General features: G+C 43.3%; 1 protein-coding gene across 1 annotated transcript in view; it reads right to left on the reverse strand.

Annotated features, from left to right (window-relative positions):
- Nucleotides 1-18,855, reverse strand: part of LOC106579906 (transmembrane protein 132C) — a 190,507-nt gene that overhangs the window by 81,742 nt on the left and 89,910 nt on the right. Inside the window, exon 3 of the mRNA XM_014160261.3 lies at nt 1,809-1,995. Within this exon, the coding sequence (XP_014015736.3) occupies nt 1,809-1,995 (187 nt within the window). The remainder of the gene's footprint in view (nt 1-1,808; nt 1,996-18,855) is intronic.

The following is an 18,855-nucleotide window of genomic DNA, read 5'->3' on the forward strand; positions in this document are numbered from 1 at the left end:
CCTTATGGGTTGCTCATGTCAAAATGTCAATATCAGCAATGGAAATGTCAATCGTGCATTGACCAGGTGTAGTCCTGAGATATGCATTGAAATGTTAAGTCCCTCCATTACATGTAGTGTTATGACCATAGAAATATAATTACTAGAATGGAAATCTATATCTACTAGAAAGGGCATCTATTGCTAAGGTCATCACTGGCTTAATGGAAAGCTTCCTGAATAGAATACTGAATCAGGACAGGATAACTAAACATAAGAGGTTACATAGCACATCCATACAGTACACATCTGTAATCTGTTCTAATGTATTTGAATACACCATTCATCTTCTCATATGAGCCTCGCACCATAATGTTTATGCCTTAATTGATTTAGCCAAGTTTATCAAATTATTCTAATAGCAGGTTAAATATGATGGATCTTTGTTGCTATAGAAAAGCCTTTATAATCAGCCTTGAACCATAAATCCTTATTCCACTCAAAATGTATAATGATTTCATCATAATACAAGGCACTATTAGTGATGGATTAGTACATGGGCGTAGAAGTGTACAGTACTTTCACAGAGATCCCAAGTCAGTCTATAATTCTGACAGCCACAAAAAACCCTTAAAATGTGTTTCCTCATTTATAATTTTGCAAATACTGTATACCAAAATATGAGCAAATGTATCTGCAAATGATCAGAGAAAAGACTGCGCCTTAAATGGATATCGTGCTCATTCTCGTACCCACATAAAGCTCCCTCAGAGACAGTATGGAATACTGATGTTAAAAAAAGAAATGCTATTTATAATGTGTGTCAATGCAAAGCGTGGGTGCAAATATCCCTTTTATATGGCAGGCACATTATTGACACGTCAGAAGAATGAAAGGAATATCAAAAGGAAACTATGAGTATAATCTACCTCTGTAAAAAAAACAAAGAAGAAAAAAAGCATAAATTATTTTGGAAATTGATCTGTGGAGAACAAGAGTAGCTGCATTCCTCTCAGCATAGCAACACAGGCAAATACAGCCACCCACAGACACCTATTATGAAGCTATAGGCGCTGCTAATATGGAATTATTTATACTCGACAGTGCACTCACAACATTCATTATGCATACCGCAAACATAGAAATAAAGCGCTTACAGAAAATCACATATCTCAACACTGGCAAGCAACATGTCATGCTTGTAAGTGGGCGTAATTGATCTCTCTGGTATCTTTCTGTTGCTTTTCTGGATCTAACTCTGTTTAGAAAGCCAAGGCAAATGAGGTGAGAGATGTTCTGTGAAGTTCAATGGAGTAGCTTTGGTGAATCCATCCAATAGAGAGGCTAATCTGTATAGCAGCCTAAAGAGAGAAACACACCTGCAGGCCTACCCTCAGGCCACAGAGAGCCTCCAGGCCCCACACAGGGCCTGCTGAGGGCCACATACACCCACTCCTCCTCCATGCCAAAACACACACTCCACAGGCAAAACACTGAAGCTAAAGGTCTGCGATTTCAGTGTAGTTACATCAGGAATCAAAGATCTAAGATTTCTTAGATGTGTAATGTACAAGACCTATAAACATATTACTCCACAATAATAATATACAGTAAGTGATTATACAAAATATGCAATAGATGTACAAAAGTCAAAGTTGTGAATAGAAAAACAATTATGTGAAGCATCGTCACTGCTGTGAACAGCAGGATGCACAGTGTGTAACCGACAAAACTTTGAGTGAACTTTGTGCTCTTCAGATCTCTGGCACAGTCCATCTGCTCTGTGTGTTGTAGTGATTGTGACTGACTGGCTGACTGGCACCACTCACCATGGCCAGGGGCACAATGCCCCCCAGGTCCTTCTGGGCCAGTCGGATCTCTGTCTCTGCCTCCTGCGTGGTGGCACGGCTGCCCGGGTACTCCACCTGCCACGTGATCCAGCGGCTGCCCAGTGGACCCAGGAAGCTGTCCACCTCCAGGTCCACCTGTAGGACCCTCTGCACACCCTCCTCAGACCTGCAGCACAGACAGAGAGAAAGAGATGGGAGAGGATCAGTATTTTATTAGAAAGTAATAGTGTGTCCGTCCATGAGCTCTACCAACACACAGTCCTAATCGAATTATTAAAAATAGTGGAGTCTGATGACTAAATCAATGTCCCTGACATTTTAGATTGTGCTTCTACAAAAAGGTCAACTCTGGTCCGTGGTATGATATGCACTGTTAATAGCTATTTCTCACAGCTCTATATTGACATTCTTCATACTGCCCATATGGCTACAGTTGCTCTGTACAGTACTGTAATACATATTCATCTTTATCTCAGAGGGAGGCTACAAGTAACTGTCACCCCCTGCTCTGGACATGAAGGCTTGGGTGTTAACCACTGCCCTCGTTTGCAGCAGCAGCACAGTATAAATATATAGCATTACAGTATATGCAATGTAGGGAGAATGTACGGCGGGGCTGCATTAAGGCAGACAAATGGAGAGCGTTGATAATATCATTTCCTGGTGACACCATAAGTCTCTGGTGCTCAGAGTTTAAATAAATAGCCAGGAGGCAGCAAAGGTCAGCTTTACACAGAAGCAGGAAATGGAAATGGCACAAGATCTGTTAGCCTTGTCTGGCGTGTCAAATGGCAGGGCTCAGGGCCAATACATTTCACACACTGTCGCCGAGGCCCAACGGCACTAAACAGCATCTCCTTCATTTGAGGCTGACCAGAAAGAAAGAGAACAAGAGAGAAAGAGAGAAATATGCACCCTCTCTGAATCTCTCCTGGTGCTGCTTGGCCTCAGGACAACGACGGCAGTTTGTCTACTGTACCTATGGCACATGGCAGATACAGTATGGCACCCTACAGTACAAATCAACACATCTAATTACTTTCCCAGCTACATTCCAAGACCGCAAATCAATTTGCCCCTTTTTTTATTGTTGTGGTGAACAAAGAACAACATGCGTAGTACTTCGAGAAAAGACATCTGAGCAAATACATAATGTTCTCAATTATGAATGTGACTCAGAAAACAGGAAAACTATGAATAATAGACCAGGCGTTTTATTTGCTGAACCCTGGGTTTTTGTAAGGCACATACTCACTTCCCATTCTCTTATTTATTTTCAATCAGAGAGAATGAGTGATTTGTTGTGTCCTAGCACACAACAACCCAATTTCTACAAGAAACGGAAGTGAGTATAAATATTTCAAATGACAACCAACCAAATAACTTGTGCCGCATTCCATAACAGAGTAGCAATCAGTGTGGAGAGAGCTGGGTTGTGCTGGGCTGTCAGAGAAGTGGCATGGTAGAAAACGGCCTTACATAACTGCTACATCCACAGTCCCTCTGACAAAACAGATGCCAATTTGGGTTGGAAGACCAATAAAAGCCGTGAGGTCATCAACCAAACAACGATGACAGCTGATGAACAGACTGACTAGAGTTTATAACCTTTGAACAGTGTGTACACTCACAGGACTGCACTTTGGGCTGTGTCACTGGTAATCGGAAAAATGCCCTAGTTTCCTCACCCACTCAGATTTCAGTGCAAACATGATCCTCTGGTAACATCAAATTCAGAATACAATAGAATATACAGAGTACAGAGTCAAACTAATGAAGGTGTCTAAGGAGCAGCAGGATTCAGCTGTGCATGGTATGACGTGAAATCAAACACTGAAATTATTTCACCATTTATCTCTTCTCTGAGCAGATTCTTCTGCATAGGAACAGAGAACCCATTCAGGTTTTTGATTTAGGGATGTCAATTATTGCCCTCCCTACGGCATCATAGGTGGCATTTTTTAATAACTGCCGTGAAAATGAAGGACTTTATGAGGTTTCAAATTTCATCTGAATATAGAACACCAGCTCCTGAGATATCAGGGAGATACAATTGCAGATGACAATTTTCTGTGTTCTATGAGCGTAACCTTAACACAGACATTCTGCAATTTTGAAAACTGAAAAATCTGACTGCAATAAAATGTTTGAAAAATGAAGACAGTAGAAAATGAGATAGGAGGTAAGAGGGGAGGATATGGGAGGAGATTGTGAAGAATGAGGAAATATCTAGGAGAAGAGGAATTCACATAGCTACATGTGCATATTATTTTGGCCCTTTGACGACATCACCTTGTTCATGAGAGCAGTAGCTTGTGTTAGATAAGTCCTGGTGAGAAGCCACAGTAATGCATATTAAAGGAGAATTTAACTTTTTTACAACCAAACCAAAGGGTCCAGACACCTTTTTTGCAATTTCACTTTTTTTGGCGAAATTTACCCCAACCAGCAATTCACTTCCTCATTGTTGTTGTGCAGTACGGGGGGCTCTGAAAGAACATGAACGAAGGCTCCAAAAACACTCAAATATTTCCTTTTAGAAATGGAAACACTCAGTACAGTGATGCATGTCTTTAAATGTTGTACATGAAATTGTTTCATTCTGAATTTTATCCTCAACGTTATATTGCATTTTGTTGCAGCTTAGAGATTTGGTTGTAAAAAAGCAAACCCTTCCTTCCCTTCTACCACAGGTAGGGATAGACAAGCCTGGAAAAAACATTATTCTACAGCATAGTAACACTCACTGTGAGTCACTGAATAGGAACAGGTGCTATAGGTAAAATACAGCGTGAACGTCTGAGTGTCTTAGTGCTTCTATTCAACAGACCATGTAAGCCGTCAGAATGTGATGCATTTAATTAAATGAAGTTGTCACGCCCTGATCTGTTTCACCTGTCTTTGTGCTTGTCTCCACCCCCCTCCAGGTGTCGCCCATCTTCCCCGTTAGCCCCTGTGTATTTATACCTATGTTCTCTGTTTGTCTGTTGCCAGTTGGTTTTGTTCGTAGAACCTACCAGCACTTTTACCTTTGCCGCACTACTCTGGATTACCGACCTCTGCCTGACCTGACCCTGCCTGCCGTCCTGTACCTTTGCCCCTGTTGCTGTAATAAACATTGTTACTTCAACACAGTCTGCATCTGGGTCTTACCTTGAAATGTGATAGTACGAACTGGCCATGACTGACCCAGCAGACTTGGACCAGCTCCGCTATGCCATCTCCTCCCAAGGAGCCACCATTGGTAGGCACGAGGAGTTGCTTCGCGGTCCGATGGGGGGGTTCCAGGCTGTGGTCAAACGTCACGACCAAGCATTGGGCACATTGAGGGAGCAATTCCATGGGTTGTCTACTAGGCAGCCTATCATGATGGTAACCTCCCGCCCCTCAGTAACCCGGCTGGTAGCAGCGCCATCACCTCGGTTTCCCGGGAATCCCACTTACCTCCCCCGGAGCGCTTCGATGGAGAGTCGGGTGTTCCCTCGTCATGGAGCTGCAGCCTTCCTCCATCCCCTCGTACCGCTCTAAGATAGCATACCTCATCACGCTGATGTCCGGGAGGGCCCTTGCCTGGGCTATGGCTGTTTGGGAACAACAGTCGGCCGTATGCTTCAGTCTGGAGGGATTTGTGGTGGAGGTGAAAAATGTTTGAGGCTCCGGTGTCCGGGAGATAGGCTGTTCGGAAGTTACCACAGCTTCGGCAGGACTCCCTCAGTGTGGCAGACTATGTGGTGGATTTCCGCACGCAAGCAGCGGAGTGTGCCTGGAACCCAGAAGCGCTATTCGACACGTCCCTGCACGGATCATCGGAAGAAGTAAAGGACGAGCTTGCAGCCCAGGAACTACTGACGGATCTCGACTCGCTCATCGCTTTAACCATCCGGCTCGATGGTCGGCTATGGGAATGTAGGCGGCAGAAGAGGTCTGATTGCGGTCCCAATTGCTCACTCAAAGATCCCAGCTTTCATCTGATAAACTCCGGAAGCCCCCGGTGTCTATGTCCCCGAGAGGATCTGAGCTGACCCGAGTTCCTCCAAGTGCCCCCGAAGACTACCGATTCACCTCTTCCCGAGCCAAGACAGCTCGGCAGGGCTAGGCTGTCTCCAGAGTTGTCTGTATTGCGGTACTGCCGGTCATTTTGTGTCTACCTGTCCCGTCAAGAGACCTAGCTCATTCGTTGGAGTGAGTACTCTGGTGGGGCTTAAAGAAACATTTTCTCCCCTTACTCGTCCCCCTCTCCACGCCATTCTGCTGTGGGGAAACCAGTCCACGTCTCTCCAGGTACTCATCGACTCGGGGGCCGATGTAAGTCTTATGGACGTTACCCTGGCGTCCGAGCTGGGCATCCCCACTCAACCCCTCTCCATTCCCATGGATGTTAGACTGCTGGACGGGCGCTCTATAGGTCAGGTCATCAACCATACCACCCCCATCAACCGACGAGTGTCAGGGAACCACAGCGAGATGATCCAATTCCTGCTTGTTGAGTCTCCGCAGGTTCCCGTGGTATTGGGATTATTTTGGCTCTTGGCCACTTCACTTCCGCAGCACCAACCGGTATCCAAGAAGGTCAAGCCAGATGCGCTGGCACGTCGCTATAGTCTCGCGGCTACACCCAAAGAAGCCCCTCTGCTGTTCGTCCTCTGTTACCCCGTACCCTCCGTATATTTCCTACCTTTCCTGTGTCTAGAATTAAAACCATGTCTTACAGCCCTTTGTCTCCTGTTACCAGCATTTTTACCTTTACCCCACTACTCTGGATTACCGATCTCTGCCTGATCTTACCCTGAGCCTGCCTGCCATCCTGTACCTTTGCCCCTGTTGTAATAAACATTGTTACTTCGACACAGTCTGCATCTGGGTCTTACCTTGAAATGTGATAGAAGTAGACTGAAGGTGTTGAGACAACTGTTGCTATGGAGTCTATCTGTCCTTTTGGGGGATTAAATTAAGCTAATCAACGTCTGAAGCTGCTAATGTTACTGTAGAGAAGAGACTTTACTTAATTTAGCCAATAAACTAGTAGAAAGGCTGAAAAGACTGTCTTCTATTTTTTCAAAACACTGGTCTCATCACAGGGGAAGCAGGTCTGTCCCTCCAGCCCCTGGGACCGACAATCTTTCAGACTTCCAGCATGGACTCTAATTCAATTACACCAAAGGCCTCTAGATGTGTTCTATGCGGCTGGGTTGATAATCACCTGTAAACTGTCTGTGTTGTTCTACTGAGGCAGGGATGGGGGACAGGTCTCACAGACAGACAGCTAAGTCAACAGCACCACAGAGAGAAGTTGGGGTAGAGCTAGATAAAGACTGTAGAGGAGTGAGGAAAGAGCATCTGGCAGGCTGGCTGAGATGGGAGGCTGGAGAGGGACCTGACAATACTGAGAGTCCTGACTCTGGCATGGAGAGGAGAAGGAGCAGACAGGCTACACACATGAGATGCCATCTCAAACCTCTCAATCGCCACAACACAGCATTACCCGCAGGGGTGAAATAAACACATTGATAAGACCCAGCGATCAAATAATAAAACATTCTGACATTTGCAATGAGAGGTACTCATTTAATACTAAGTCCTTTAAATACAGCAGGATGTGGTTCATGCGGTATTGTTTTAGTATTTCTGATACGGTCTGAAACTCACATTTGAGATACCTGAGCTACTTCAGTCACACAGAGCTAACAAAAGCCCACCTTGGTAAGATCAGGCTAGCTATTACGTTTTAAGCCCCAAGGAGTCTAAAGATATAAAGATTTCAATGTCACAGAGAATAAACTGCCAGAAAAAATAAAACAGACCTTCCTGAGGTAATTCCTTTCTTGCAGTCCTCTCTAGAGGAAGACTATAATTGAAACTGGCTCTATTGTCCTATTATCAGAGCCAATGTTTCACTGTGACACTGTCATTTAATCTCTGGGAGATGTGATAGGGGCTTCTGTGTCCTCTCCCTTACACCGCTGGGGCTTACACTGCGACACAACCATCAGTGGTGTGTGTGTGTGTGTGAGTGTCTTTGGAGGGGGTAGGTTGACATTTGGAGTGTCAATATCTCTATTTCCAGATCTTGAAGACAGAGCACTTCCATCCCTCTCTTGGTTTTGTGATATTAGAGAAAGATTGACTTTCCCTATGTCTGACACAATCATCTTGAACATATGTAAAACATACATAGCAAATTGGACATGGAGAAGCCAGGATGCAGACACACACAGCACCACACAGTCTGAAAGATGAGGAAATTAGTTGGGGCCAGTGTGGGATGTGGGGATGGACATATCCTGCACACAGCCAGTAGAATAAATGCACTACATTATACTGCACTACAAGGAGGCTTTGCAGGGAGGGTGCAAACTCCCCCAAAAATAATCAAATTTAGGGCTCCAGTGGTGCTTGAAAACAGTACCCTGAATGTCTGCTGTTCCCCTGCTCCTCGGGGTAGAACAGTGATATACCAGCCCTATGCATATCTCACACACACACACACACACACACACACACACACACACACACACACACACACACACACACACACACACACACACACACACACACACACACACACACACACACACACACACACACACACACACACACACACACAGTAACTTATTTACTCTGAGAGGAGGGCTCGTCACGCATGCAAGATAACCAGTCATATTATATCAGGAATCATTAGTTCATAAACATCAAACTGCTTTACTGAAGTTCTATACATCCCAAATGTAATACATCAACAGATTAAATAAAGACATTACGGGAATGATATTATGTATATAACTAATACCGAGACTATAGAACATGCTCAAAATTGTGTAGACCACATTTTTTGAAATTCCTGGATGCAGTGTAAAGTATACCCTGAGGCTAAGAAGGTAATTTTATTGCACATAAATTATGCAATACGCTAACTGCCAATTTCCCACTACTGCCATTCACCTGTTTGCTGAGTGATTTTGTGTTTCAGTGTCATCTGGCTTGTCTCGAAGCAAAGCTATCGGCAGTCATAAATATACAAACAACCCTAGCACACCCATAATATTTTGTCTCCTTACATCCCTCGGCAAATTAAAGCCATGGAAGTCACACATGAAAAGAACCAGCACAGCTTGTCTGTGCTGGGAAGAAGATTTGTGCTGTGCTGAAAAGCTTTGCCGACTCTTTTCAAATGTGGCTGCAATTTGGTTAGCCGTGACAATAACAATATATCAAAGGGATAGAATCAATTGACCTTACAAAGCCCTTTAAGTCAAACCACAACTACGAGGGACCAGGAGGGTGAGGAGGGAACAGGGTGAGAGGGGTGGGGGGAGGAAATAGGACGAGCAGGAGCTTCAGAGGTAATAGCCAGCAAAGCCTAGCTGAAATTTCACTAAGCTGTGGGGGAATTTCATTTCACAGCCATGGGGGAGCCCGTCAGAAGTATATTACCCCAGGCCGCTCTCGCCACGCACACCCAACCCCGAGGTGAGAGTCTGTTGTCAGGTCTGCATTGTGAGAACGGACCCCAATAGTCAGAGCATGAAACCAAATCTAGGAGCTGATATGGGAGCACCGTACGGACAGGAGGTTGTTCATTCAGAGTGTATATACACCCCCACCTAACAATCTCCTAACCTACCCCTTCACCAGATCCCTCAATGCTTGGCTACTGCCAGGAAAATACCGTGCAATACAAAAGCCAAGAGATAGAGCCAAGAGTAATGTTGAAAAGGAAAACAATATTATGAAAAAGAAAAAAAATGGAAAGCTGTGTTACAACCATGACAAGATTTAAGATGTGCATATGGCAACCTGAGGTGTATTGTTGCCATGGATACATCATTGTCAGTACATTTGGCTGGGTATTTGACATGGCCTCTCAAGTGTATTCACTACTGACAGTAGGCAAAGAAGGTGTCGGGAAAAAGTATCTGGAAATATGAGGAGAAAAAATATACAAATGTCTAATAGGGCTGTGGGTTTGATTCCTGTGACCACCCATATGTAAAATGGAATATATTAATATATATAGGCTTTCCAGTTGTCTGACTATTCAGTGGAAACATTTTAGCGATACTAGCTAGGTTGCCATCCAATTTGCGACAGATTTTCATATGAATATTTTAAAAATCCGCAAAAGAAAATATCCACATTATCCCAGCAGTGGTGGGTTTCCACCAAACTGACTTGTTGCAGATAAAAATAAAAAAAATCAGTGTGTGATGACGTAGTGCAGACAAAATGTACTTTTTGGCTTTCATGTAACAAATACAAATCTAAAGTTCAATGTTTCGCCACTGCATTTTCAACTCTATGGTTGTGTTCAATAGAAAATGTGCCTGCACTGTTCATGGCACGTGTGCTCTAGCCAACAGCTAACATATACAGTGCGGGTAGGCTAGTGTACTTGATGGGATTATTATGGATAAGAGCAAGAATATTTGTATTTGTCAAACGGCAATCAAGCATTGATCATAATGTCGCCAGAATAAGACCCTCGATATTTATTGTAAAGGAGCATCAAGATCACCACAATCCTGTGAAGTTCATCGCAGCTTATTTAATCTGTAGCTTAATAAACTGTATGGTTTCCCGAGTCATAGTGGGAGAACCACACACCATGTCATCGTGTGACTCCAAGTTTACTTCGATATGATGGTTGTTATATCAATATTTGCACATAAAGGTGTTTCCACTGCCATTTCTTGTATTATTAATTTTACCAACACAAAAAGATCCCACCATGTCAAATGAACAAATGATCTGTCAGCACTTACAAAATTGTACCAAAACTTTTCCATCACAGCTGTTGTGATTTTTTTTTTATATGGTATGACTTTACCCACATAAAAACTGTGGATGGAAACATTGTTAGAGAGAGAAAAACTGACGGAGAGAGAAACGGAGAGAGAGAGAGGATGGAGAAGAGAAAGAGCGAGAGAATGAGAAAGAGACGAGAACAAGAAAGAGAGCGAGAAAGAGAGAGAGAGACGAGGAGCAAGCCGAGTCCCCTGTGAGACCTACACCCAACAGAGCTTTTCAATTCAGCCTGTCCAGAAAATAACAGAGATAGCGACAGGAGGAGAAAAGACAAACTTCCACTAAAACACTGTCAAATGTAATGGAAGACAAGAATAAGAATAATAGAGATTAATGTCCGGGAGATGTTGCTTGGCGTTTGTTCTGGGATATTCGTGGTTATGCAGTGACATGTATGGGTTACTGAAGTGGCCACTGGAGAGATGAAGCTAGCCTGGCTAAAGAAAAGGCAGAGGAGCAAATAGAGGCGTTGGTTCGTCATGTTTTAGAAAACAACAGTAACCAAGCCAAACACACCCATAATATTTGTATTCAGCGTGTCGTATTAGTCTTTTGCATAATGTTGTTCAGGAGTGGTTGTGCAAGAGAGTGTTTTATAGTATGTTCCATGGTGAAAGCAGAGAGGTTGAGTACTGTTGAGTGGTGAAGGTTACCAGACTGTTATCTTTCCATCTGTCTGAACTGAGAGATGTTGAGCAGAGGTTATCTGCGGTCACAGGGTCACAATTCCCCACTAAGTGCTTCTTGACTGCAGTTCATGAGTAGCAGGACCTAACATTCACTCTATAAAGCTGTTGCTATTCTCTAATGGCATGAAAGTCAAGCAGCCTTTGAATTCACAAGTACCACTGCCAGCAAAATTCTGGCTGAAACATTAATACAGACCCAGCTAAGAAAAGAAGGCAAATTGTCCATGTGATTAAGCAGTGGGAAGGAATGAGAATTGCTATTGCAATATGGCGGTGTGTGTGTGTGTGTGTGTGTGTGTGTGTGTGTGTGTGTGTGTGTGTGTGAGACAGAAGAGAGAGAGAGAGAGAGAGAGAGAGAGAGATGAAATTTGCAAAAAATATTTGCCAGTTGGATTTGGAATAACTTACTGTTCTTTTTATTAATTAAATAACTGTTTTAATATGCATCAGATTATTTTAAATGAATCATTTATTCTTCAACCTTTTCTAGTGCGGCACACAGAGAAAAGGCTGAGCGGTATTAATTATACCATTATAATGAACCGTGGGCAAAAACCAAAGGCTTCTCGCTAGTGTGTATCAAACCCAGGGAGGGGATCACATTCCTATTAGCCTAACAGCATTCCGCAGCATTCATTAGCTAACAAACCCCAGCTCTCACACACTCCCTATCTCGCACCCACACACACACACACACACACACACACACACACACACACACACACACACACACACACACACACACACACACACACACACACACACACACACACACACACACACACACACACACACACACAAAAGAAGACTACCCTTTATATTCAGTGTCATGTTCTCTGCTAAGAATGATGCCTATGTAGGTGGCCATGCACTTGGGAAGAAGGACACACAAGCAGAGGTAGTCTCTTTACTTAGGAGGCATGCTAGGTATTTACTTTGAGCCTCACAGGGCCATGCATTCAGTTAGCAGTTATGTTGTCATAGGTTGCTATATAAACAGTATAATTCAGTGCTCTATTGAGGAAGCACGAATACCAACTAATTATTCAAAGTGCTGCCAGTTTATATTTTCCTCTCCCCCATATCTTTCTGGAAAAAAATCCAAATACATTTAAGGCAAAACTATTTGATTCCAAAATCATCTATATTCATAAGGAGAACATATTTAGCGAGTAAGCTACTGTACCACTTTGTACAAAGCAGACAGGCAGTTTAAAGTGAAACTCTGAGATGCTGCAGACAGAAAGAAGTAGTGGATATTATTCAGTACACAGCAGAAGTACAACAGTGCAGTAATACCTAGCAATACACACATTATCTAAAAAGTCAAAAGAAGGAAATTAAGATATGTCGGAATGACTCAAATTAACAACTCAAATAGCATTGTAACAGTAATCCAAATGCAATCTATACGCATCTACACCAGATTAATTTATACAAGATACAGTATACTAGGAATGATATGTATAGCAGTAGATACAGTAGAAAGTAGGTAAAACAGTATGTAAACATTATTTACGTGACCAGTGTTCAATGACTCCACATACATAGGGCAACAGTCTCTAACGTGCATGGTAGAGTACCAGGTGGTAGCTGGCTAGTAACAGTGTCTGAGGTTTAGTGGGCAGAGGCCGGCTAGTTGTGACTGTTTAACAGTCTGATGGCCTGGAGATAAACAGCTTCTATCAGTCTCCCGTTCCCAGTTTTGATGAACCTGTACTGTCTCCGCCTTCTAGATGGTAGCCTGGTGAACAGGCCATGGCTTGGGTGGCTGAGGTCCTTGATGATCTGCTTGACCTTTCTGTAACACCGGGTAGTGTAGATTTCCTGGAGGGAAGGCAGTGTGCCCCCGATGATGCGTTGGGGTGACCGCACCACCCTCTGGAGAGCCCCGCGGTTGTGGACGGTGCAATTGCCATACCAGTTGGTGATACAGCCCGACAGGATGCTCTCAATGGTGCATCAGTAGATGTTTGTCCCGTAAGGGAGAGTAGCAATGGTCAAGAACGCTTTCGCCATGAATAGCAACATTTCAGGAGCGTTTTCTTCAGATTTCCTTTATTAACGCCCCCAGCTACAATAAATGCGGCCTCAGAATATGCGGTTTCCAGTTTGCACAAAGTCCAGTGTAGTTCCTTGAGAGCCGTCGTCGTGTCAGCTTATGTGGAATTGTACACGGAAGTGACTATAACCAAAGCAAATTACCTCGAGAGGTAATGCGGTCATTAAGAGGAGAAGAAAATGCCCTGTGCCACCAGGTGTCCTATCAGAAATACATTTCTACAGAAGAACATCATTAGCACCATTAGTGGAAGCAACCCTGCTGTTTTAATATACCCAAAATGACTACGCTAATCATCAACAGCCACCCCTTAACCTTAGTTTTATAGTTATGGTTTTGTGCTATTAGTGTGCTTGTTTTAGGCTATTGTTCTAAAGTTATTGTTGCTCTTCTCCAAATCATTCCATTCCAACTCTCTCACTTCAAACCGCACAAATTCCTTTCACCCAAAGAGATAAGATCATAACATCTCAACCCCGCCCTTTCACATTCTGCAACAAACTGTAGCTTGAGTTGACCACAGCTGACCACTGGAGCAGTGGTTGGGCAGTGGGCATAGCACTCATCCACACACTAGGGGGCAGTAGATACAAACCCCAGCTGTCTGCAGCAATGATGACTGTGCCGATAAGCTGATATCCTTTTCCTTGCTCTCTTGGGGTGTTTAGTAAGTGACATGATGTGATGGCCACCTGCAGCTCAGAGACTGGGAGAGCCTGTCCTCCTCTACAGCCTAATGAGACTGGACCTTGGAAGTCCACCATTGTTGGCACGGCAACCGCACCCAGGGCACACACACACAAGGTCCATTGACAAGGGGCCCAGAGTGTCCGATCAATGGCACTCCATCAAAACCACTCTTTAGTTGAGGCAAAATGCAAAAGGAAAAGGTTAACAACCTCCCTGTTAGTTAAGGCTCCCTAAGTTGGAGAGTGGAGAGGATACGGTGGGAATCAGTTTTAGTTCAACAAGGATGTGTTCCTCAATTAGGTCAGTGGTAAACAAGGCAAATGCACCCATCCATGTAATTTGCCTTAACAGGGACACAGAAATGTTCCAACATCTTATGAATAGTGGTATCAAGAACCAAATGGAGCCTATTCAGACACAATAGTACCATATGCCTACGGAGCTGTGAAGGGAACGGCACCTCCATACCTTCAGGCTCTGATCAGGCCCTACACCCAAACAAGGGCACTGCGTTCATCCACCTCTGGCCTGCTGGCCCCCCTACCTCTGAGGAAGCACAGTTCCCGCTCAGCCCAGTCAAAACTGTTCGCTGCTCTGGCACCCCAATGGTGGAACAAGCTCCCTCACGACGCCAGGACAGCGGAGTCAATCACCACCTTCCGGAGACACCTGAAACCCCACCTCTTTAAGGAATACCTAGGATAGGATAAAGTAATCCTTCTAAGCCCCCCCCTTAAAAGATTAAGATGCACTATTGTAAAGTGGTTGTTCCACTGGATATCATAAGGTGAATGCACCAATTTGTAAGTCGCTCTGGATAAGAGCGTCTGCTAAATGACTTAAATGTAATGTAATGTAATATAGATTTAAGATGCTATTTTATATATTTTTTTTTTACATACACCGTTTAACAATGTGTTGTTTTACAAGGCCAGCCATAGTAGTATGGCATCACTGGAGCAAATTAGGCTTAAGTGCCTTGCTCAGGAGGACATTGACAGATTTTTCACCATGCCGGCTCGGGTATTCAAACCAACGACCTTTCGTTTCCTGGCCCAACGCTTTAACCGCTAGGCTACCTGCCTCCCTTACCTGTATAACAGTTATTGTTAAGGCAGACAATAACAGTGATTCACACAATGATTCAGAATGACGCACATGCACACACTGCACCAAATACCCTAGTTTCAGACTTCAAATTATCCTTAGACCTCTGAAGACTCTTGCCACTTCCATGGCAGTCGTAAAAAAACGTAGGTGTTTTTTCTCTGAACACTCAAAAGCTTGTTTCTCTACCACCAGTTGGATAAGGGGAAGCATAGCGTGTTAACACTAGAGATCCTCACCCTCCCATGGGTGCTAATTCTGTCACCAAATCACGGAAAGGCCATGCTTTTATTCGTGAAAAAAAAGTGTTAAAAAGTTAAATGATAAAATAGGTCTAATGACATTTAAAAAATCAAAAAGTGTACAAGATAAGCCAAGTAAAAAAAAAGAAGAGAATGTCAAGAGTGTGCAAAGCTGTCATCAGGCAAAGTGTAGCTACTTTGAAGAATCTCAAATATAAAATATATTTTGATTTGTTTGACACTTTTTTGGTTACTGCTGTACATGATTTCATGTCTTCACTATTATTCTACAATGTAGAAAATTGTAAAAATAAAGAAAAACCCTGGAGTAGGTGTGTCCAAACCTTTCACTGGTTCTGTATAGAAAAATAAGTGTTTTTTTGCAAAGAAATATACAATAGAGACATTTATAAAAATAAATAAAAAATGTATAAAGGGTAGTAAAAAGAATAGGGTAATGTTCTGTGTGTGTATGTGTAACGGTGGGTGAGTGAGTGGGAGTCGGTACAAAACGTTTTTAGAAGTACAGTTGAAGTCGGAAGTTTACATACACTTAGGTTGGAGTCATTCAAAGTCATTTTTCAACCACTCCCCAAATTTCAAACTATAGTTTTGGCAAGTCGGTTAGGACATTACTTTGTGCATGACACAAGTAATTTTTCCAACAATTGTTTACAGACATTATTTTACTTATAATTCACAGTATCACAATTCCAGTGGGTCAGAAGTTTACATACACTAAGTGGACTGTGCCTTTAAACAGCTTGGAAAATTCCACAAAATGATGTCACGGCTTTAGTAGCTTCTGATAGGCTAATTGACATCATGTGGGTCAATTGTAGGTGTACCTGTGGATGCATTTCAAGGCCTACCATCAAACTCAGTGCCTCTTTGCTTGACATCATGGGAAAATCAAAAGAAATCAGCCAAGACCTCCACAAGACTGGTTCATCCCTGGGAGCAATTTCCAAACGCCTGAAGGTACCACGTTCATCTGTACAAACAATAGTACGCAAGTATAAACACCATGAGACCACGCAGCCGTCATACCGCTCAGGAAGGAGACGCGTTCTGTCTCCTAGAGATGTTTGGTGCGAAAAGTGCAAATCAATCCCAGAACAACAGCAAAGGACTTTGTGAAGATGCTAGAGGAAACAGGTACAAAAGTATCTATACCACAGTAAAACGGAAAAAAGTATCTATACCACAGTAAAACGTGTCCTATATCGTCATAACCTGAAAGGACGCCCAGAAAGGAAGAAGCCACTGCTCAAAAACCGGCATAGAAAAGCCAGACAACGGTTTGCAACTGCACATGGGGACAAAGATCGTACAGGCCGAAGAACACCATCCCAACCGTGAAACACGGGGGTGGCAGCATCATGTTGTGGGGGTGCTTTGCTGCAGGAGGGACTGGTGCACTTCACAAAATAGATGGCATCACGAGGGAGGAAAATGATGTGGATATATTGAAGCAACATCTCAAGACATCAGTCAGGAAGTTAAAGCTTGGTTACAAATGGGTCTTCCAAATGGACAATGACCCCAAGCATACTTCCAAAGTTGTGGATAAATGGCTTAAGGACAACAAAGTCAAGGTATTGGAGTGGCCATCACAAAGTCCTGATCTCAATCCTATAGAACATTTGTGGGCAGAACTGAAAAAGTGTGTGCAAGCAAGGAGGCCTACAAACCTGACTCAGTTACACCAGCTCTGTCAGGAGGAATGGGCCAAAATTCACCCAACTTATTGTGGGAAGCTTGTGGAAGGCTACCTGAAACGTTTGACCCAAGTTAAACAATTTAAAGGCAATGCTACTAAATACTAATTGAGTGTATGTAAACTTCTGACCCACTGGGAATGTGATAAAAGAAATAAAAGCTGAAATAAATCATTCTCGCTATTATTCTGACATTTCACATTCTTAAAATAAAGTGGTGATCCTAACTGACCTAAGACAGGAAATGTTTACTATAATTAAATGTCAGGAATTGTGAAAAACAGAGTTTAAATGTATTTGGCTAAGGTGTATGTAAACTTCCGACTTCAATTGTAGGTGTAAAGAGTTTGTGAAAAGAGTAAAGAGTTTGTGAGTTTGTGAAAAGTCTCTGGTCAAGTAACGTTTTATTGTATGCTTCGTAAACCGGTGTAGACTAACAGTGAAATGCTTACTTACATGTCCTTTTCCAACAGAGTTAAATATAAATATATTTGATTATTGAAATAGTGACATGAGGAACAAATACACAGTGAATAATGAATAACAATAAACAAGTAAAAATAACATGGCTATGTATAGGGAGTACCAGTAGCTAGTCGATGTGCAGGGGTATGACATAATTGAGGTAGAAATGTACATATAGTAGAGGTTAACAGGATAGATAATAGACAGTGGTGAGTGGAAGTGTGTGCATGTGTGAGTGGTGTCAGTATGCATGTGTGAACTTTTTATGTGCGTATGGGCATATGTAGTGTGTGTGTGAGTGTATAGAGTCAGTGCAAGAGAGTTGTGGCTTGGATGGCATGGAGCTCGGCCCCAGTGATGTACTGGGCCGTATTCACCACCCTCTGTAGCGCCTTGCAGTCGCGTGCCTTGCAGTTGCAGTACCAAGCGGTGATGCAGCCAGTCAAGATGCTCTCAATGCTGCAGGTGTAGAACTCTGAGGATCTGAGAGCCCATGCTAAAATCTTTTAAGCCTCCTTTAAGCCACCTGAGGGGGAAGAGGTGCTGTCATGCCCTCTTCACAACTGTGTGGGTGTGTGTGGACCATGTTCATTCCTTAGTGATGTACACACAGAGGCACTTTGCAGGTGATTGCGCAATAGACCACAGACAATCAGATGTTCTGGTAGGGCTGCGGTAGGTGTGGACTATTGCTCCAGTTTTTGTTCTGACTAAGCCTTGTCTCCCCATAAGCACTCTTGGCCCTTTTCCAGTCTGCTGACTCAGATCCTCAAAAACTCAGGGAAGCGCCAGGGTGGGGAGGTTATTAAAAATAAATCGGGGTCCTCTGGCTCTGTCTCCACATCAGACATCATGTCTCATCTTGCTCGACGAAGGCCTGCCCTTCCGGTGCAGGCGCTAGAGGAGTGCTCTGCTGTAGCTGCTGCTGTTGGAATAGTTGCGCTTCTTGTGTCATCAGCCTTGGTTCATATCAGACAACGTGTTGTAGTCCGGCATATGATTCAGTTTGGCCATGAGTTGTTGGAAATACATGCTGACGTTTGGTGATGCATTGTTCCCTAGCACAAAAAGGCTCCTGGGGGGTGCACTGGTCCCACAAACAAATTATATAAAAAATAAAACAAATATTGCTCCTGGTCTTCTTTGCTGTATTTCATAAGGCTTGTAAGAATAGCTAGATACGAAGCTATAGCCAACTATGATTTGTTAGCTAGCTAGCTAATGTCAGCTTGTTTTAGTCAAAACAGC

This window comes from Salmo salar, chromosome 20 (genome assembly GCF_965601325.2).
Source record: "Salmo salar chromosome 20, fSalSal1, whole genome shotgun sequence".
Lineage (NCBI taxonomy): Eukaryota > Metazoa > Chordata > Actinopteri > Salmoniformes > Salmonidae > Salmo > Salmo salar.